Source organism: Esox lucius, chromosome 14, assembly GCF_011004845.1.
Source record: "Esox lucius isolate fEsoLuc1 chromosome 14, fEsoLuc1.pri, whole genome shotgun sequence".
Taxonomy (NCBI): Eukaryota; Metazoa; Chordata; class Actinopteri; order Esociformes; family Esocidae; genus Esox; species Esox lucius.
This window is the reverse complement of record NC_047582.1, coordinates 28465659-28487108: the sequence shown is the minus strand read 5'-3', so window position 1 is coordinate 28487108 and position 21450 is coordinate 28465659. Positions and strand designations below refer to the sequence as shown.

Genomic DNA, 21450 nt, shown 5'->3' with positions numbered 1-21450 from the left:
TGACTAAGGAATTGTGAATGCGTTTTGTGTTGTACTGAATCTGCGCTCTCTGCTTGGTGGTTCAGGTGAGAAGGAGAACAGCCTGAAGACTGATGACTACGGAAGAGATCTCTCCTCCGTGCAGACGCTACTCACTAAGCAGGTAAAGGGTGACAATGCACATCTATCTTAACGGGTGCACATCTATCTTAACGGGTGCACATCTATCTTAACGGGTGCACATCTATCTTAACGGGTGCACATCTATCTTAACGGGTGCACATCTATCTTAGCGGGTGCACATCTATCTTAGCGGGTGCACATCTATCTTAGCGGGTGCACATCTATCTTAGCGGGTGCACATCTATCTTAGCGGGTGCACATCTATCTTAGCGGGTGCACATCTATCTTAGCGGGTGCACATCTATCTTAGCGGGTGTACATCATTATGTCCACCAAGTCATTGATGGGAGCAATTTTGTTCCCGCAAAGCTCGCCACACTTCAGGCAGATACATTGTCCCATGCCTCATGTTTCCTCGTCCCCTCTCTGCTCCACAGGAGACCTTTGATGCTGGTCTGCAGGCCTTCCAGCAGGAGGGAATCACCAACATCACAGCCCTGAAGGATCAGCTCCTGGCAGCCAAGCATGTCCAGTCCAAAGCCATCGAGGCGCGCCACGCTGCCCTCATGAAGCGCTGGAACCAGCTGCTCAACAACTCACAGGCCCGGAAGAAGAAGCTGCTGGAGGCCCAGGAGCACTTCAGGAAGGTGGGGTGTCTCTGTGACGAGAATGCTGGCGGAGGAGGAGGCTAAATAAGTTGTCGTCATTAATCCCCTGGTGTCTGTCAAATTCAGCACACCTGACCGAGACAGCCCCCCGAGTCTGTTTCCTGAGAGTGCAACTCTTTTACGTTGTGTTTTCTCTCTCAAGGTGGAAGACCTGTTCCTCACCTTTGCCAAGAAGGCGTCAGCCTTCAACAGCTGGTTTGAGAACGCCGAGGAGGACCTCACCGACCCGGTGCGCTGCAACTCACTGGAGGAGATCCGGGCGCTGCGTGACGCCCATGAGGCTTTCCGCTCCTCTCTGAGCTCGGCACAGGCTGACTTCAACCAGCTGGCCGAGTTGGACCGGCAGATCAAGAGCTACCAGGTGGTGTCCAACCCCTACACCTGGTTCACCATGGAGGCCCTGGAGGAGACGTGGAGGAACCTGCAGAAGATTATCAAGGTGAGAGGGGAGAACGGGTGTAGGCCTCAATCTGGAAGGATCTGAGGAGCGCCCTGTTGAGGAGCACTTGGACAGATGTTATCCTATTCCACACTGTGCCAGGAGAGGCTTCTGGGAAGGCTTGGGGGGGGGTCATGTCTTGGGTCCTGCGTGGTATCATCCGTCTGTCTTCATCTCTGCATAGGAACGAGAGCTGGAGCTACAGAAGGAGCAGAGGAGGCAGGAGGAGAATGACAAGCTGCGGCAGGAGTTTGCACAGCACGCCAACGCGTTCCACCAGTGGCTGCAGGAGACCAGGTAGGGTCTGGACCTGTTGTCCTGAGAAGCCCTTTGGCTATTTCATCGCTCTTACAGGAGGACTATTTTAGGAGTAGAATAGGGAGAATGTTCCCAGGCTGTTGTAGCTGTTTTAAAGAGCACCATTTGAATCCACTGGAAAATGTCATAGGTATGAATATCATTGATCGGTCTTAAAATGTTGTATGCGTGATTCTTTCAATTTGCCTCACTACAATAACGATAGTGAATTGTCTTTCCGGATACTAAATGTGCGCGCTGCTCAGGAGTCAATGTCATGTCTATCTTTCTGCCAATCTGTTGTTCTTTGGGTACAACAGGAGCTATTCATTGGTGTGAGGTGTTGCAGATAGAAATGCATTGCAGGAAGCCTAACACGATTCTACACTCCACCCCACATTGGTGTGTGTGATCCACGGGAATACATTTCTATCTGCAACGCTGTGAATACTGCTCCCCACTGAATAGGCCAGGGCATGTGTTGTCTTGTGCAGTAGGTGGTTGGCCGTCTATTGAAGGGAGGTTTGTGAACATTTCCATTCAATAACGGACCATTCTGGCCATGCTTACATGTGTTATTCAGTGTTTGTGTGCCGTATGTTCGTTCGGTGGTTCTAACCAATGTCTCTCTCTTCCTCTCCCAATTGCTCATCTTGTTGCTGCTGCTGCTACGTCTCTGATGCTTGGAATCACTTTGTTAATCAGGACATATCTTCTGGATGGGTTAATATCATTTTACTACCTTGTGTGTGTGTGTGTGTGTGTGTGTGTGTGTGTGTGTGTGTGTGTGTGTGTGTGTGTGTGTGTGTGTGTTGGGGAACGGTTGATTGGCATGACAGCAGTCACAGGATTGATGATGAGCTACTGCAGGTTTGTTGTCAGGATGGTGGCAGGAAGTAGTCAAACATGGTTCTTTACACAGAACCACCAGGTAACTGTCAACATATGATGTGAAGGTAAAAAAATTAAATAAGACTAAGCCGTATAGTTCTTTGTCACTGTGACTCCCTCTGCATTTCACCCCTCTTCTGTTTTTGAATATCTCTGTTGTATAATTATCCTTTGTCTCTCTCTGTAATATTTTCCTATTTTTCTGTTTATTTATTTTCTTTCATCCTCCCCTCCCCCAAATAGCATAGCTTACCGACGAGTTGTCCGTGTCTATCAGTATGAAGTCGCTGATGATCTTTCTGGAAGGTCTTTTCCTTATTCTCCTGGGGTTCCATTACCTCCTTGACTCCCTAAAGCCTCCATCACTTCCATCACAGCCTCTGGGTTTGCGTGTCTTCATGCACTTTTAAAACCCACAATCTGGGCCTGGTGTGCTCCGCTTCATCTCTACTAACGTCACCGCAATGCAGCTTCCTGAAACTAAGAATTCAACCACAGAATTGGTCTGCACACTGAGTCTGGCTACATTGAGTGCAGTTTTCAATGACTGAACAGGCTTCATGTTTGGTTATTTTCCTCTGGGACACTTGAGTCAAAACATTTTCACCTTCACTGTTTGAAATTGCAGTTGTGTATGAAAGTATTTAAAAGTGCACATTTTCCTTGCTTATTCATTTAATATTTATATAGGCAAATGCAGCGTTTTCAATTCTTCAAAAAAAACCTAATGCACTGTTTACCTGATGTTCCACTATTTTCTACTGAGAACTAGTGGAACATCAAAATGGGGGAGGGAGCTGTTTGAAGGAGCGGAGAAGCCTCTGCAGTTTACAGCCTTGCATAACCTTGCATGGTACAGATCACCATGGCTATTGTTCCGCTTCTTCGGCATGGACTGAGTGGGTTTGTGAAAGGCCAGTGTCTGTTGACATTATTTGTTTTTTCCCACCCTAATACAACTGTGGTAAGGGAAAACACTTATTTGGCTATTTCCAGTCTGATTAAATCTGAAATCTGAACACGGCTTGCTCCATTCGTTTCAGAAGAAAATGTTTTCTATAAAAGTAAAATCTACATAAATGTATGAAATTGATCTTGGGAATGAATCAGATTGTGTAGACTGTGCCCGCTGTGAGACTAGGCATATCTAACGGCTGTGGCATGTTGTCTAGCCTAATAATGGATCACGAACCAGTCCTCCTGACGTGTGTGTATATGCATCTAGGTCCTGCATGGTAGAAGAGTCCGGAACGCTGGAATCACAACTCGAGGCGACCAAGGTAAAAATTCTTGAGGTCTTAGTTGAGGTCTCACCGACCTGTGGTATTTCCACAACCTCACCGTCCCGCCGGTCGCCCCCTCTCTGCAGCGTAAGCACCAGGAGATCCGGGCAATGCGCAGTCAGCTGAAGAAGATTGAGGACCTGGGCGCGGCCATGGAGGAGGCCCTGATCCTGGACAACAAGTACACGGAGCACAGCACGGTGGGCCTTGCCCAGCAGTGGGACCAGCTGGATCAGCTGGGCATGAGAATGCAGCACAACCTTGAGCAGCAGATCCAGGCCAGGTCAGAGAGAGGGCTCACGCACACCCACGCTCCTATCGAGGGGCCCCGTTGGTGTTGGTGCCAGATGGCTAGTGTGTTAACGTTGACTCCTCCTTAACGTTGTGCTGTTCTCCCTGTCCCCCACGGCAGAAATACCACCGGTGTGACGGAGGATGCCCTGAAGGAGTTCAGCATGATGTTCAAGTGAGTGGCGGCCATTTTAAAACTATGTTGGAGACGGTTTAATGTGAAGGAGTGAAGCAGGCGGCGAGACGGGAATTCAAAGCTACCTTCTGAAAGAAGCTCTTTCCCTGGCAACTAACATCTGTCGTTTCACCACGCTCCCAGGCACTTTGACAAAGAGAAGTCAGGCCGTCTGAACCACCAGGAGTTCAAGTCTTGTCTGCGCTCGCTGGGTTATGACCTACCCATGGTGGAGGAGGGAGAACCAGACCCAGAGTTTGAGTCCATCCTTGACACCGTCGACCCCAACAGGTAAGCAACAGCAACCACTGCATAATTTAGCAGAAGTACCCAGAGCCGCAGTACCCAGAGAAATACCCAGAGCCTCTACCCACTATTTGGTGGTTTTCCTTAGTCCAGTGTCTCCCAAACTTTTTCAGTTACTGTACCCCCAAAATGTTTTTGCACTGCTTTCAGTACCCCTGAAGTACCCCCTCATGTTCATTTCACTAGTAAGTCTATGGTGTCATGAGTGTTTTCAAGTACCCCCTGTGGAGAGGCTAAGTACCCCCAGGGGTCCTAGTACCCCTGGTTGGGAACCAGTGCCTTAGTGGAATCCAGAGTTGAAACATGATCAAATCAGCCCACGTTCATAATGGAGTTATTCAGAATGGATGTTAACCCCATCGTCCCCGGCCTGTTTTCTCCCATAATGGCTGACGCGGGTCATCCTCTGCTCTTCCAGGGATGGCAACGTGTCCTTGCAGGAGTACATGGCGTTCATGATCAGCCGCGAGACAGAGAACGTCAAGTCTAGTGAGGAGATTGAGAGCGCCTTCCGAGCTCTCAGCGTGGACGCCAAGCCCTACGTCACCAAGGAGGAGCTCTACCAGGTACGCCACAACGACCTTTCCCCCCAGCACTTCTTTTATGAGCCGTCCACAACAGTCCCTTGAGTAACACTACAACGGTTACGAACCTGTAGAGGCGCAGAGTGTCTAATGTGTCGTTCGTTCTTTTTCCTCATTCAGAATCTGTCCAAGGAACAGGCAGACTACTGCATTTCACACATGAAGCCCTACCTAGACAGCAAGGGCCGAGAAATGCCCTCGGCCTTCGACTTCGTCGAATTCACCCGCTCGCTTTTCGTCAACTGATCCCTTGCTTGCCAGTGACCAATCGGGATGCGTTGCCCCCCACATACACAGCTGAAGTGCATGATTCTGACACTAAATGCTACATAGTTATCAGTATCTGTATCTACCTATATCTCACTGTTTGTGCTTCACTGACGATAGCCTAGTGGATCTGTCTGCATTTGAATGTGGTTGTTTTAGCTGTTTTAGTGCTTTGCTGGATTTAAGAACCAATTGAGACGGTATGCTGTAAAATCACAATAACGACTGCTGTGTGCTTTAATAAACGCTACTGGTTAGAACTGGAAATGTTATCTGTACTTTTATTACATTATGAAACCACTCTTTATTTCAGTACAAAATGAACAATGGAGAGCTGAATAACCAGTCTTTAGTACCAACAGAGTAATGACTATTTGTTTCAAAGGATACAAGCCTATTAAATACTATAATACTTAAAACGGTCTATACATACAGGTGTGCCAGCAACCTTACAAGCCGGTTATCTCGTAATTTCATTGGCCCTCTCTTTCCTGCCTCAACTCACTCTGCCACTTCATTGGCTAGTTGCTCCAACTGGGCGGTCTCTCTGTGTCCTTGTTCTGTCAGCTCTGTGCTAAGGTGCCAGATGTTGACTGAACCGTCTGCGTTGCCCACCGCCAGGAGGTCTGTTTGACAAGGATTGAATTCCATGCAGTAGGCTGGTTGGCCACTCGTCAGCTGATCCATGGTGGCTGCTGGTCTCAGGGACTTTCGGCCCAGATCAAATATCTGCACCAGACCTGGGCAGAATGTCATCAGCTTTTTAACTTAGCATGGGAAAAACCCAAAAGTTAACTGATGAGCTGTTGAGTACGCTTTAACATCGAATATGAGCCATACAATGACAGACCACTTCAACACTGTGGCTCAGTTGAGATACCTTGTCCTGTGGCGGCAGCAAAAACGAGGGGCCTTGTTGGTGACCAGCGTACCCCGAAGAGGTAGGAGTCGGACACCCTGAGCGAGAGCAGAGGATCAGGCTGCAGCAGAGAGTGAAGGCGGGCCAGGCCGTCGGTCCCCACACTGACAAACAGGTTCCTTGGACACAACGAGACAACCACATTAGAACTTTGATTCATTAAGAGAATATAATGGTACTATAAAACCTTGTGCTAACTTTTTAAGGTGGCAGGGTAGTAATTTTCTTCTGAGAGCTATTACGAGTTAGCAAGACACTTCCAAATGTAACATCAGAACAGAGTACTTCAGCAAAGATCAACAGACTTAAATACAGTATCGTTGGATGCCTGCTGGGCTTTGGCATCAAACCTTTATTTTTTTTTACAGCGCAACGGCTAAATTAGGGATCAGAGGTTCAGTGCAGTTCTTACTCTTTTAAATCTTTAACCTAGAGACTGTAAAACCTTCCATAAAGTATCAGTTATTGGCAGCATGATATGGTGTTTCTCACCTGTGGAAAGGGGAGTAGTGTAAGGAATGGACAGGGCCTCCCCTGGGGCTGAAGGAAAACTGGGCCGGGGCTCGCAGTGCCACACTCTCTCCATCGGGGGGAGCCGCTGCCAGCTCTTGGGCGGAGAAGGAGCACTTGAGGACCAGGCCGCCTTCGGAGCCCACCAGGAATGTGTCAGAGTCCCAGGGGGACAGGGCCAGTGAGGTGACCCCAACATTGCTGCTACCACGACCCTGCAGAGTACAGATACGTACAGTTAGAACACTGGATGGATGTCAAACAGATTTGCCTGGTCATGCCACACTCTAGCGCCTCCTTGTGGTATGTCAAGGGCCAATTCTGCAGGGAATGTTCTCTTGCGGAATTCCAGCTTCTGTTTCAAGTCTCACCTTGCTCAGTGAACTGTTGTGAGGCACCTGCTGTCTGACTAGGGCGTAGCCGGCACTGAGCACCAAACTCCCCCCATCCACTGTCCAAAGCAGTACCCTGCCCCCGGAGCCCGCACTAAGAACCAACATTTCCCCTCTCCTTTGTCCGGGGACCCAGGCTACCTGAAAACACACAAAGGACACCTGGACACTGAAATTTTTTGCAAAAGGGATTTTTTTTTTTTTTACATACTGGACAATTCCACGGGGTATCTATCTGTTTCAATCATGTCTTTTGTTTGGTGTCTAATGAACACAACTACTGTTTTCAACCCATAAACACACCCCTGTTATCATCAAGTTATAATGCAGTAAAGTTATATACCAAGGCCTATGTAATAGTGTCAAATCCATCACCAAATTTAGAATGTATCAGTGAATTAGTGTAATGAATTTTATGTTAATACCTGATACACTGGCTCCCGATGAGCGTCCGTCGACATTCCTGTTTGGGCCAAAACGGGGTCCTGGGTCCTGTTTGTGTCCCAGACCACAACTTCTCCACTGTAGAGTCCCCCTGGGATGGGGTGGTGGATAATGGAAGATGGGCAGAGGTACACAAGACAGCTGTATTTATCTCCTGACATTTACCATTACCAATTTACAATTTATTTCTTTTTTAAACAGCCGATCAAACCACTGGCAGAAGCAACAGGGAATTGTCTGCCTACCAGCAATGAGAGAGGGGCTAGTGGGGTGGAAAGAGAGAGACATCACTGGCCTCGCCACGTCTATGACCGTGTTGGGTCGTTTGGGGTTCAGGCCTCTGCGGTCCAGGTTCCAAGTGCAAACGCAGGACTTCTCTGCACTCCAGTCTCCATCATCAACCCTGGGACAGACGATAGGCGAACGGGATCACCATTCCCCTCAGGTTCTGGCCAATGCTACACCACATTTGCACAACCATGACGTCAAATAAATGTGAATGATGACTGAGGTCTTGAGACTGAACGTACCGACCAAATGCACAGGCAATTACTGAACCTGTGCAGCTCCAGGATATGCTGGTAACGTGAAGACCCTTCTCCTGGGCAACGAGATGCTGCAGACGATGCTTGCATGACACCTTTACGCACAATTAAAAACACAACCACTTTTGTAAAATAACTGTCATCTTTAATAATATAGAATCACAATAAGGCATCTTGGGGGTATGTGGTGAATTGCCAATATACCACAGCTAAGTCTGTCTCTGATGTATTGCCCTACCTGATGTATTGTGCCTAAGAACACCAGCGCTGTGGTATATTGGCCACATAGTACACCAACGCATGCCTTGTTGATTAGGTATAAAACAAAAAACACACTGTGAGATATTGGACATTTGATTCTTATCATTCCCGCCTTACTGTTTCATTCTGGTCCTCCCAATTCACATCGAATCCATCGAAGGCATGACTTTTTGCATTTTTGGCCAATTCCTTGACAATCATGTCCTCCACTCTGTGCAGGAAGTCGCTCAGCCCTGAAAACGTTGGTCGAAGCTCACCTTCTAGTGGGAACTGGTGTGCCAGGTGGTCTTGCGGATCTGTCTGAGTGCCGTTATCTGAAGTCAACAGTACCTGTACTTGAGCCTCAGCTGTGCGCACAGGCCGGGTTTGACAGCCTCTCTGAAAGACCACAGACATTTCCTTCAATGGTTTGGCCAACATAATGTCAAAACAGGCCCAAAGGCTGGTTTGATTATTGTCAAGAACATACTCAAAATGTCGCATTGCACGATAATCTTTCTTACTGCTGTTTACCCAACATATCAGCATCACTGTCCAGTTACACTTATTTTGCATACATTCTAAAGATAGCAACATTTTAAGTAATGCACTGGGTTTCCTCCATCACAACAATGCAGAAAAGCACACTTTAGCTCAATACACGTGGTGAGGCCATCACTACCACAAATCAAGAAGGGTTTGTGTAACAGGATGTGTATATAGTAGACATCTGAGAATGCATCACTATCCCTAACTAGTGAACGTACCCCTATTGGCCACCTATAATCGGCCTATAATAGTTAACATTTGTAAGTCACTAATAATGACTAAACATTGACAACCTGATCAAAAGATTACTCGGTACAAGAAGATACATTTAAAAACTGCTGTTGGCCTTGCCGACATGAGTTTCTACGCTAGCTACCGTAGCTATTTGGCTAGCTCAAAGAAGGCACTCATTAGTAGATTGTGTACCCTTATCAATATTCTTCAATATAATATCCACTTCTACAGTTCGTTTTCATAGATCTGATCTCTGATTAATTTTGATGCATGGCCTTGTTTTATAGCTATGAAAACGTACATAGCTAGCGGCACAAATAATCATTCACCAACCCTAACAAAACGTGTGTTTTGTCACGAAAACATACCGACTCCTGTTCCAATTCCAGCGATTTCCTCCACTGTGACTCAAAGCCAACGGCATCCAAAGCTTCATCATTAAACATGATTACTACAGTGTTGTTATACGTGTCATTGACAAAATATGCTTTCTAGTTGTAGCACACTAATAAAATCGGACAAGATTCTACATTTTGGTAAAATTAATTTGAAGTATTCTCTAGTTTTCCACAAGGAGAACGACTTCCGTTTACCTCTGCCTCCTAGGAAACACTTACACGGACAGTACCAGTCAGCTTTCTTTTTCCTATTAGCCATGCGCACTACCCGCTTATTGGTCCAAAGGTCGTCATTTTGGCCTTATTCTAATACTATTACAACGTTCACTTCAATCCATCTCAAATACGTCACTAATCTGATTTTTGCAGTCGAAAACAGTATCAAACATTACAATGTAGAATGTTCTCAAAAATATTAGATCATATCCCGTGAAAACATTATGGGGTGTGTTGAACTATTTCTAGCTGTGCTTATTTAGGCCAGAACATGAGTTGACCTTATGACCTTTATCCTTCTATATCCTTTAAAGTGATCTTGCAACTGATCAGTAGACCGCTCTTTATACAGTAACTTATTTCCCTGTTGGCCTCAGATATTTTACCCCCTAATAAATGGTGTTGATACAGTTCAGAAACTACCCCAAAACACTCGTGTATACATTTATTTATTGTAACAAAGAAACTGGTACACTTAAATGTTAACATGAACAGTTTTCCAGTGGAAAAGGGTGTAGAACACCAGCGTAGATTCCCCATGAGACTCTATAGGGTCTTAACTCTTAAATAACCTATTAATTAACCAAGCTCAAAATTACAAGAGGACTTTTTTTGTGTTTTGTTTTTATTAAAAATGTAATTTTCAAAACTCATGGGTGTCTGTAAAACATTACAATGAAAAGTCAACCAACACAAACCCAAATGTTGATGTGTCAAATGCCCACTTGCCCCCACCAAACGGTCTATAATAATAACAACCGTGTCCGCCAAGTTACCGACCCCAAAACATTTACAACAGTTGACAGGAACAAGCTGGTGCGTTCCGTGCATGACGAAGAAAGTGTCAACTCCAGGGGAACCCATCCGAACTCCGCATTAAAGAAAATGTATATAAAAAAAGTAGCTAGGGATGCTATGATTAAGTTATCACCGCACCATGGCTTATCTTTATTCAACTCACAAGTTTAACAGAAACCGTATTTATATATCATACATACAAATTGCTATTCAACTTTATTTTAGTCTATATAAGATGAACGTGCAGAATGCTAGTACGTTTATGTCTTAGGAGACATGTGTAGTAGTTTTATGACACGTGATACTGCTGCGGGCATGGCCTGGGAATTAACTGGTCTTGAAGACATGGTATGGACAGGTGGAAGCTTGTAGAACAGGAGACATAGCACAAAATAATACAAAAATAAAATAAAACAAACTTCTTGCTCCCTAGGGTTAAAGGATGATTAAAAGGAAAGAAGGGGGAAAAGATGGAGGTTGGAATACATCCTTTTCGAGCTTAATCATCCTCGCCGTCGTCCTGTAGAAGAAGCACAGGTTTATCCATATGCTTATAACAGCTCGCATTTCACACCAGAGGCAGACAGATTACACAGAGGAGTTGTACAATATTAGAGCTAAAATACCTCTCCGTCTTCTCCATCCTCATCGTCGTCTTCTTCGCCTTCGTCCTCATCTCCTTCCTCGTCGATGTCTTCCAAGCCCTCTTCATCATCATCATCGTCCTCACCTTCCCCTTCCTCATCATCCATATCAGGGACCTGGTGGAATTGAAGGCCATATTAAATGGGTCCCAAACAGTACAGTAATAGTACTGCTCGTGTTCAGTAGAACCTATGGGCATCATATACACCACATTATGAAATATTTTTACAGATCAAACGTTCTTCAGTCCTAGGATTCAGTGTAATCTGAATAAGAAACAGTTTAATGTTCCACTGAAGCAAGACTAGGTAAACAGCAATTATTACTCTGGTTATTTTTATTCATACCAGATAGTACTGTAATGGGTTGGGCCAGATGTCGTCCTTGACAACTTCTCCTAGCTCGTCTGCCCCGGCATCGGAGTGGTCTGTGAACCAGGTGAAGAAGCTCTCTGGTTCTTCGTGTTGCCTCTTCTTACCAGCCTTGTTTGGCGTTTGGCCAGCACGCTTTGTCAGGTCCTAAGAGCAGCAACAATTTGTTTTGGTTTATGCAAGAATACGCCACAAGTGGATTGTGTGAACATGTAAATGAGATAATTAACTTTAACCTGCTCTGTCAAAAAAAGGTGTACGAACATACCTTCCCAGCCTTCCATGTGATTTCAGTTGACTTTGAAGATGGGTCCCCACTTTCATTCAAGTGAAACTCTTTGGAGAGGATTTTGTTCTCAAAGTACGGGTTCTCGTCAAAGTACTGAACAGATTTGGAACAAATGTGGTTAAAGTGTGCCCCCTTTTGATGATTTAAACAGCGCCATCTCTACTTGCACCAAAATACTTACAAAATCTATTCTGTAACCCGACTTGATGTCTTCAAACTCAGTCACCTCCACCCTGGTCAGGTAATGAAGTGCCTCCTCATCCTCCTCGCCAAGAAGGGCTGAAACTGAGACAAAACATATCTGTGTTGGTAGATTGACACTGATTTTATACTAACAATTTAACAACCAGAATGATACTTGTGAATGTATGATAACAGTGGTCATATAGAATATGATTATAAACAGTACAACTATTTAACAAACTAGTAAAAGACCATAATATCTGGAGTTACCTTGTGGATGGTTGACGAATGTTGTGACCCAGAAGTTGGGGATTTTTGCTATGAGTTCTGACCGCTTCTGGAAGAATGGCTGGCGTAACTTATTGTACTTCTGCTCTACTTTTAAAATCTCCTCACTGGCCTGTTCGTTCAATCTAAAAACGGGAGAATGTGTAGGAACATATTTAGTGAATATTCAAATGTAAATACAAAAGTCAGTCCCGAAACAAATTAAAGAATCCATTACCTGTCAATTTCATTTTGTACTTCGTCAATGTGTTCAATTGCTTCCTGTTGCTCTTTTTCTGAAATATAAAAATAATAAAACGTTTCCTGTAATTAAATGTAGAATGCAAGCAGAACATAGAGCCGGTAAAAATAACACCGTGAAGAAAAAGAAAAAACAACCACGATAAACATACATTTTAATACATTAAGCCTAGGCTACTTCGATATTCACGATTTACATAGTAGCCAAGCATTCGACTATATTTCACAGGACTGTACTTCAAGCTATCAAGCAGCGAACGGTAGCCCTCTAACTAAGGAAAAAGCACTGATGCAGCTTCCTGCTGTTTCTCAAGGCCGCGTGGTTTGAATGAAGAGGGGCCGCACGCTGGGGGGACTGATTTGTCCCTCGCCGACAGCCTGTTTACATTCTGGTGGATACCACTAGTAGCGAAGTGTTGGCAACATTTTCCAGTCATCATCTATAAATCCATACAAATGCTAGGACCTCATGTTGTACGTTTATAATGGCATAATACTCCAATGCGTGCGTACAAACCGCGATGGCGGAGCAACAATGGGCCTCACAAAAACAAATGCTAGCTAGCGGCTAACTTATCGTATTTGCTAGTTTAGCTACTAACTTGCGGACAAGTTCGTAAACTAATAACGTTATATGGCTGATAATACAACGGTGTAAAAATGTAACGTTTGAAAAGTACTTAACCATAGTATGTTAACACAATTTATAGCTAAACGCGCATCCCTCCCAAACATGCGTGGCACAATGAATGAGCTTGTGCAAGGCACAACATGGCCTCCAACGTTGTATAGAAGGCTAGCCAGTTGGCTAACGTTAGCTCGTTCGGTTCTCACCACACTAGTCCCGAAAGAGCCATTAAAAGCACCTTTGACTAAAACCTATACAAAATAAACACTTATTTTTTGGCATACTACACGAGTGTTGTATCTAACAAAATAATACGCAATTGGTATTGCAAGATAAGACCAGAAAATGGCGTTATAGTCAGGAGGCCGCCATTTCTTACCGGAGGTCTCGTCCGCTCCTTCGTGATTCGAGTTCTCCTTTCTACCGACTTTCGCCGCCGAGGCTGACATGATTTTCCAACACCGTAGACGTTTGAGTCAGAATGTATATTCCCTGTTGTTTAGACGTCTCCCCGGACAAGAGAAAAGTCAAGTTCCACCTTGAACAGTGGAGAGTGCGAATAAAGCGTGTCGTGAACGAGAGGCTTTGCTCATGCACACACACTCCTCACCGTCAAGCTTTGCCTTCTCGCGCTCGCAAAAACCAGAACGCGCCTTCCGAAAGTAGGGAATGAACAACTCCGCCCCCAACAGAACGATATTGGCCGGGTTCGAATACTATAAAATGTGTCGTCCTTGGGGTTATCACATGATTCCCACTGTAGGAAGTGTTTTTTCTTTACAGCCAGGTTTGCAGTTGAATGCTGTATCATATTTTTCCGCAATGTTTGTAATATAGCAAGACAGCCTTTCACAGAAAACCGCACCCAATAATAATAATGTTTTTCTACATGCTTTGGCGAATCAGCAGATATTTCTGCTGGACAGATTGAGGTTTTACTTTGCCAAGCCACAGCCAGCAACTAACATTTTATCACAAGACATCCTTTGTGTATTTAGAATTTTTTTCTCCTGAGTCCTGCACAAGTCACGAGTTTATGACGAAGGTAGTAACAAAACGGTAGTGGGAAGAGAAAGTCAAACGAACCTTTGTAACAAACTGTTCCTTTGTAACATGATAAAACTAGCTTTTCTGTGAATATTAAGTTGTGAAAATGCTTCCAATAGAGGAAGTAAAATCAACTTTAGAAGATGCAGGACAGTCTCATATTCTGCAATTTTGGACCGAACTTTCTGAGGGTGACAAAAGCTCATTTCTGGTCGAGTTGTCTCAGTTAGACTTGCATGAATTGCGCGAGCACTGTGAACGTGCCGCGGAATCTGCAGCAAATGTTCAGTCCGCATCAGCCGCTGACCAGCAAATTGAGCCAGTACCTTCAGAATTCATCGGGAGCATTCGGAAGAGTGATCAAACCACTTTAACTTGCTGGGAAAATGAAGGTAGGTTTCTCAATCTAAATATCTAAAAAATATTATATTAAACACTGCAGATACTATCTCTGACTGTGTTGTAAATTCTTTATTAACGTGATCTGTGTGTACGTGTAATTGATAATTAAGTTTAACTGTATTTTATGTTGTGGTAAGCCATAAGGACCGTTCGATATTTACTAGGGGTGCGTTTCAATATAATGGTCAAATTTTTTGCATTATTATTGTTGAACGAATTTCAAGACACCAAGAAAGAAGGAACAAACAGTATACCAATCTGTGTATAGGTATGTGCAACGTGCATTGGGATAAGAAGACACAAATGTTACCTAAAGATCCTATGAAAAGCACAAATATGCCGAAATGTTTTTTAGCTTATCTTTCTAGGAATATGTGTTTTCGATTAAGAAATGTAACTTTACGTAGTAAAAGTTAACTTTAAGATAAAATTCTGCATCAAAAAAAGTGATTGGCATTAATTGTTTATAAAAAATAACATTTCAAGCATTAGATAACTATGATCGTGTATGTATACATCAAGTAATTTCCGTTTACATCAAATCTACAAGTAATCAAAAAATATATATTTTTAGTAGGGTAGCACCTGTGAATTAAAGTAACTTCTTCAACTGTAATTATTGAGAAAGGAAAGAAAATGAGTTCAATATTTTAAACAAGACCATTCCCTTGTGATATAATGTAAGGAACTGAAAGCACATCACATTTAAATAAGTCTCGTATTTTCCCTAGAAACAGTGGGACAGAAACAAATTGTATCTACTGGGGAGCCAGTCAAAAGCAATCAAATTTACTGTTTTTGGAAACTTTTTCAGAATTTCTAGGCCACCTAAACGAGAAAAACATACTGAGATATAAAAAAGGGGTCTAGTAGTGAGATTTCATAATCATGATGCATATCTGGAGGAACAGTTAGAGGTGTCTGGAACGGTAGAAGGGACTTTGGGCGTGCAGTCGGTCACAGTGGGTGGAGTTGTTCTGATATCACGTATATTAGTGGAGCAAAAGAAGGCACTATTGCTGTACAAACTGTCTGACTATGATGTCACAAGCTATGATTTTAAGAGCAAGGCCATGAGAAAATAAGGGATATCTGATGGCCCAGTGTTTTGTGATTGTTTTGGGGAAGAGATTCATACTGATCAATGTGTGTGGTGGATGAAAGGAAAGTGGAAAGCCAGTCCGCAGTGCGTTTGTTTGAAGATCAGCTGCCTATGCATTTGGTGTTAGGATACAGAGGGTACCATGTGCGATGCGTGTGTGGCACCCTCACGATTGCAAGCAGAATCAAATTTATATTATGATTTATTTATTTTTGCTAATTACTGTTTGTTTGATTTGTATTTTATAGGTTTGTATGAAAATAACATTTACAGTATCCTTCAAAATTCTCTCAACCAGCTTCATGTAGTAACCTGGAATGCTTCTCCAACAGTCTAGGAAATTATATTATGATAACACTGAAAACGTATTTTAAATAAAACACTAACTCTGATTATATATATTTTTCATAATTTGTTTAATAAAAGTAGTAATCAACAGATTAATCCATTATCAAAATTGTTGTTAGTTGCAGGTCTAGAACAAACTGTCAATCTACTCACAACTGCAATGGGGTATGACAATTGAAGGACATGGCCACATTGCTAATGCAGATTTTGTTTTCGTGTACTGACAATAAAGTCGAAGGAACTGGCAATTTCTCTTGTACGTACGTATTCAGACTGTTTGACCCATCCAAATTGACAGATGCACCCTGTGTCCTTGAGACCTTTAGATTTTTCTAGAACTTTATTGGAATACATTTGTGGAAAATCAATTAATTGGACATGATTTAGAAAGGCATACACTTCACATGGCATGTCGGAGCAAAATCAAGCCATAAAGTCCCAGGAACACTCCACATGCATGTGGTGGGAAATCACAATTTTCAAAGCACACTGCAAATACAAGGGTTTTTATCTGACAAAGCATTGAAAATGTACATCAGAAATTTAGAAACAGAGGTGATCTACAGGTAAATCCACTAGCATGGGTTGCTAATATGACTAAGATTTGTCTTGGTTTGCTTGCTAATAAAGAAAAGTTTTGTAAACAATAACAATATTGCTGGTCAATGGCATGTGAGAAAGTGTTTATAAAATGTTGTCATTTCTATCAGCAAATTTGAAATGCTTTTATAAAAAGGAGATAAAGCTTTTAAACATTTACTTTTATGACTAAATAGTTAAATGCTGACTGCCTCTTTGCACATTTTAAGGTGGAAGGTATGTGCCGTGCTTGATGTGCACCCTTTTTTTTCTCTCTCAACTGTTTGAGCTTAACAAACAATGAATGTATGTTGATAGCAGTAAGGTATTATTATCAATTGTTCTACATTACATTAGTCCACGTCACATATTTGGCATATCATGTATTTATTTGTATTTGTTTGAGAATTATTTTTTTTTACACCCCCGATACCCTGACCCTATAACAGCTAGGCCATCGCAGCTGTATTACTGTACAAACCGCAGAAAAGGTTGATATGTCAGACCGGTTTAGTGATTGATGAATGTCAGTTTCACACTTGTTTCTCAGTTTGTTCTTATGTGGTCAGTCACAATCCTGTAATTACTGTTTTTACCTTCAGGGTATTTGCAAATTTCCCAGAACCGAGTTGCTATGTTGTTGTTGGCTGGCGGTCAGGGGACTCGTCTGGGAGTGCCATACCCAAAAGGAATGTACGATGTGGGGCTTCCAAGCCACAAAACCCTGTATCAAATCCAGGCAGAGCGCATCCGCAAAGTACAAGAGCTGGCGAATGCAAAGCATGGATCAAAGTGCACAGTAACATGGTGAGATTTCAGGGTGCTCCACTGGGCAACCTCATTTAATGAGTTGGCAATATGTCCATGCAATGCCTGCAAATAGTGTCTTCTGAGTTGTATCCTCATGAACAAGCTTCATTGCACGTAAGACACTTCTGAAAATATCAAACATTCTAAATTTGACAGAGATTTCACTTTCTGTTTTCCTCCTCTGTAATCTGTTCCGCTCTTCTTCCATTATCAGGTATATTATGACTAGTGAGTTTACCTTGGATCCTACCAAGAATTTCTTCCAGGAGAATAATTACTTTGGACTGGATCGCTCTGACGTGGTCATGTTTGAGCAAAGGATGATCCCTGCTGTGACTTTTGATGGAAAGGTTATTCTACAGGACAAAGGGAAGATTGCCATGGCACCAGGTAAGACAGTGGCATGCAGTGGTTTGGAAAGTGGAATTGCGTTCACAGGGACAGTGCATATTAATAATTTTCAACATTTTACATTTCTCTTAACTTCAGATGGAAATGGTGGCCTGTACCGAGCTCTGGTAGATAACAAGGTCCTTGAGGACATGGAGAAGAGGGGTGTGGAGTACCTACATGTGTACTGTGTTGACAACATCCTGGTCAAAATGGCTGATCCCATTTTCATTGGTTTTTGCGTGAGCAAAGGTGCTGACTGTGGTGCCAAGGTAAATTAAAGGACATCTTCACACCCAGAAAGTAATCATGATGCTTGAATGTTTTCCTAATCCACACTTGTACACGTTGAACATTATAGACTGCTTTTGAGGACACAGATTAAGCCTAGTCTAGCGCAAACAAATCAGGATCAGTGGAGAACTTATTTTTGTCCTACACTATGTTTAATTTGTGTCTGTGAAACAGGTCCCTAATTTACTGTATGTCAGACTTCTGATTATATCGAAGTAGTTCAATTAGTCCGCTAATCCTCAAGTCCTCGACATATTCAATCGTGTTTGCCATTTTAGGATTTAAAGCCAGTTTTAACTGTGTAGGGGAGGCCGAGGGGTGGATTCGTAAATTCTTGTATAATACACCAATTCCGGATACCATATTTAGCTTGCCGCTTTCGGTACTCCTAACTGTAAGTATACACACATTATCAGGAGTGCTTCTGAGGTGTCACTTCTAATGACACACCCAGGTGGTTGAGAAGGCGTACCCAGCAGAGCCAGTGGGCGTGGTGTGCAGGGTGGCGGGGGTGTACCAGGTGGTGGAGTACAGCGAGCTCCCCCTGGACTTGGTAGAGCAGCGAGGCCCAGAAGGAGAGCTTGTGTACAGCGCCGGAAACATTTGCAACCACTTCTTCACACGGGCCTTTCTCAACGAAGTGGCACAGTGAGTGAGATGAAAAGGCACACATGGAGGGGAGTGTTGGGCACCTAACAAGTCATGTGCCCAACACTTACACAAACTGACAAGTCTTTCTGAACACAACTCTCTCTGAAAGTGTCATGGTTTTGGTTAATCCAATACATCAAATTATTATATGTTGAATATTACCACTGTTGCACAATTTGCCTGCTGTCTTGTGATATTGCGTTGGTCTTTCAAATATTTTTATGGGACAAACTGACTAGCAATCCAAAAGTGTTAACTAAAATATAGATATTGCATTGCTAATATGACTGTCTGGACAAAAACAACTTGTGTAATATTTTCCATTCATCCGCCTACCTCAGGAAGTATCAGGGCCAACTCAAGCAGCATGTGGCCCTCAAGAAAGTCCCCTTTGTGGATCAAGACGGAAACATGGTGAAACCCACCAAACCGAACGGGATCAAAATGGAGAAATTTGTTTTTGATGTCTTTCAGTTTTCAAGGTGTTTTATTTTTGGTGACTGATTTTTAGTATAATATTTTCCTAAAATGTTTAATATTTTGCCTCTGAATTAACATATTTCTCCCAAATACCAGAGCTCCAGATATGACATAATTCCCATCTCTCACTGGCAGGAAGTTTGTGGCATTTGAAGTTCTGAGAGAGGACGAGTTCTCACCATTGAAGAATGCTGATGGAGCACCCTTGGACACCCCTACAACAGCCAGACGATCCTTACTGGCGCAGCACTATCGCTGGGCACTGGCTGCAGGAGCCAATTTTCTTGATGCCCAAGGGAAGCCCCTCCCTTCAAGACCCAGGTGGGTGCAATCTCTACCCAACTCCCAGGTTGCAGTCAATTTAATTGACAAATTCTAATTCAGAAGAGAATTGACTGGAAAGTATTTTTATTTAAGCAAAACCCTAACAAACGGCTATCGGAATGGGTATCGGAGGGTGTTGGTTTGTGTTTGCTTCTTTTTGAATCTCAAACCTTGGAGACATCTTCCATTTATTCCAATGTTTGTTCTGTCCCGCACCTGAACCATTGGGATAACCATCTATTTAATATTATTTTTTAGGGTAACACAGGATGAAGACCCACCAGTAGTCTGTGAGATATCCCCACTGGTATCTTTCTTTGGGGAGGTAAGACCACAATGACACTTCCTATGTGATGTCACTTCCTTCACCAGTTCCTGCAATTTGGGGTTCCTAACAATATGATTAATAGTTCACATGCAGGGTCCAGTATTGAATTCATGCAAGACTGTTGAATGTGACCTTACGCTAAAATAGTTAATATTTTCTCATGGTAGGTTAGGAATTTGTACTTTTTGAACATTAACTTTTTCCCCTCATGAATTTACACTTACACATAAATCATTCCTTGATGTAAATTAGAAACTTGATTGAAAACCTTTAAGCTGAGTGCACAGCTCTACAATTACTAATGGCTCTGCACATGCTCTTAATTTGGAGAAATGTTGCTTTAATTGGGAAGAGTTACAGTGAATTGGTCATGCAAATGATTGCAAGGGCTTGTATGGCCTTATGGTCTCCCCACATACTCCATTCAGGCATGGTAGAATGTAACTGCTCAGTCAGTCAGTCAGACATGGCAGCATGTAAACTGCTCAGTCAGTCAGTCAGACATGGCAGCATGTAAACTGCTCAGTCAGTCAGGCTTGGCTGCATGTAAACTGCTCAGTCAAGCGTGGCAGAGTTAAAGCTGCTCTTTCTGCCTCCCTCCATGTCCGTCTCCCCCAGGGTTTGGACCAGCTGCTGAGACAGAAGGCCCTAACCACCCCCCTCCTGCTGGATGAGAAGAGGGCAAAGGAACTTCTACAGGCCCAGTAGCTCTACAGCACACATCTCCCATCCAATAGGACCTACCTCTTGACTAGTTGATCCTGTTGACATGAGCTGCTCATTCCTTCTGAACTTCAAAATGGTGCCCCTCAAAAGGATGCATGTCATATACATATATACATGTATACATACACAAATATTTGCTTTATATGAAAAGCATGTATTTCTTTTAAAATGTATTCTTTATTTTTTCCACATTTTCAGTAAGGGACTGTTCGGATTACCATTAATTTTCATAGAAAAGGGATTAAGAGCACAAAGAAAGCATTGGCGATGACAAGATGAAATTCAAAACAAAGTATCCAAATTTACACTTTGTTTGAATTCCATACTTTTTATTTATTGCTTAAAAATAACAAATGGATCTAGCACTTAAAGCCAAATTATCTTTTTAATCTTTTGATTTCAAACATTTCTGTTCATATTATTATCTTGGGATTTATATTTCGATATGCATTTGGAAAAGTGGAAAAACCTAAATGCTCTTCAAAAAGCAAAACTCAAGTACTGTAATCATGAGAACTTTACATCCGGGATTTATGTTTCAACTTTTTATTCATTTTGAGGAAAATATACTGACTCTTTTTACCGTTTGTATACCAAATGTTAAAAATAAAGGTAGTATTGAAATTACTGTGTTCTACACCCAACTTTTCTGAGCGAAAATTGCAGTCTGTATACGTATTATTTACCTCCAAATTTTGAGGGGTTGATGGTTCATCATAATTTTGTTAAAAATGTGTCAATATTGCCATCCTGTGGGCAGATAAGGGATCATTCATG

The 21450-nt window shown here is 42.9% G+C and overlaps 4 protein-coding genes across 15 annotated transcripts in view; 2 read left to right on the top strand and 2 right to left on the bottom strand.

Moving 5' to 3' along the window:
- Positions 1-5570, top strand: part of sptan1 (spectrin alpha, non-erythrocytic 1) — a 32284-nt gene extending 26714 nt beyond the window's left edge. For 4 of the 12 annotated variants that reach the window (XM_020053277.2, XM_020053278.3, XM_020053276.3 and 1 more), the window contains 12 exons: positions 66-142; positions 540-749; positions 913-1209; positions 1394-1506; positions 2212-2229; positions 2641-2703; positions 3623-3677; positions 3767-3963; positions 4093-4146; positions 4291-4437; positions 4871-5018; positions 5157-5282. In XM_020053277.2, the coding sequence (XP_019908836.1) occupies positions 66-142; positions 540-749; positions 913-1209; positions 1394-1506; positions 2212-2229; positions 2641-2703; positions 3623-3677; positions 3767-3963; positions 4093-4146; positions 4291-4437; positions 4871-5018; positions 5157-5282 (1505 nt within the window). The other 8 variants (XM_010904918.4, XM_029125117.2, XM_010904913.4 and 5 more) reach the window with 6 other exon arrangements.
- Positions 5571-5572: 2 nt separating this feature from the next.
- Positions 5573-9741, bottom strand: wdr34 (WD repeat domain 34). The gene is made up of 9 exons (XM_010904912.4): positions 9505-9741; positions 8492-8752; positions 8099-8208; positions 7814-7971; positions 7550-7659; positions 7104-7265; positions 6715-6947; positions 6184-6341; positions 5573-6043 (listed from the first exon to the last, which is right to left on the bottom strand). The coding sequence occupies exons 1-9, from the start codon at positions 9580-9582 to the stop codon at positions 5805-5807; spliced, it is 1509 nt and encodes a 502-aa protein (XP_010903214.2). The 5' UTR covers positions 9583-9741; the 3' UTR covers positions 5573-5804.
- A 928-nt stretch (positions 9742-10669) lies between these two features.
- Positions 10670-13839, bottom strand: setb (SET nuclear proto-oncogene b). Its single transcript, XM_010904911.2, has 8 exons — positions 13572-13839; positions 12542-12599; positions 12307-12449; positions 12035-12138; positions 11833-11946; positions 11541-11711; positions 11175-11309; positions 10670-11068 (listed from the first exon to the last, which is right to left on the bottom strand). The coding sequence occupies exons 1-8, from the start codon at positions 13639-13641 to the stop codon at positions 11048-11050; spliced, it is 816 nt and encodes a 271-aa protein (XP_010903213.1). The 5' UTR covers positions 13642-13839; the 3' UTR covers positions 10670-11047.
- Positions 13840-14295: 456 nt separating this feature from the next.
- uap1l1 (UDP-N-acetylglucosamine pyrophosphorylase 1, like 1) lies at positions 14296-21300 on the top strand. Its single transcript, XM_010904910.5, has 9 exons — positions 14296-14631; positions 17273-17477; positions 17695-17870; positions 17970-18142; positions 18619-18812; positions 19157-19297; positions 19431-19616; positions 19878-19944; positions 20566-21300. The coding sequence occupies exons 1-9, from the start codon at positions 14346-14348 to the stop codon at positions 20653-20655; spliced, it is 1518 nt and encodes a 505-aa protein (XP_010903212.2). The 5' UTR covers positions 14296-14345; the 3' UTR covers positions 20656-21300.
- The last annotated feature ends 150 nt before the right edge of the window (positions 21301-21450 follow it).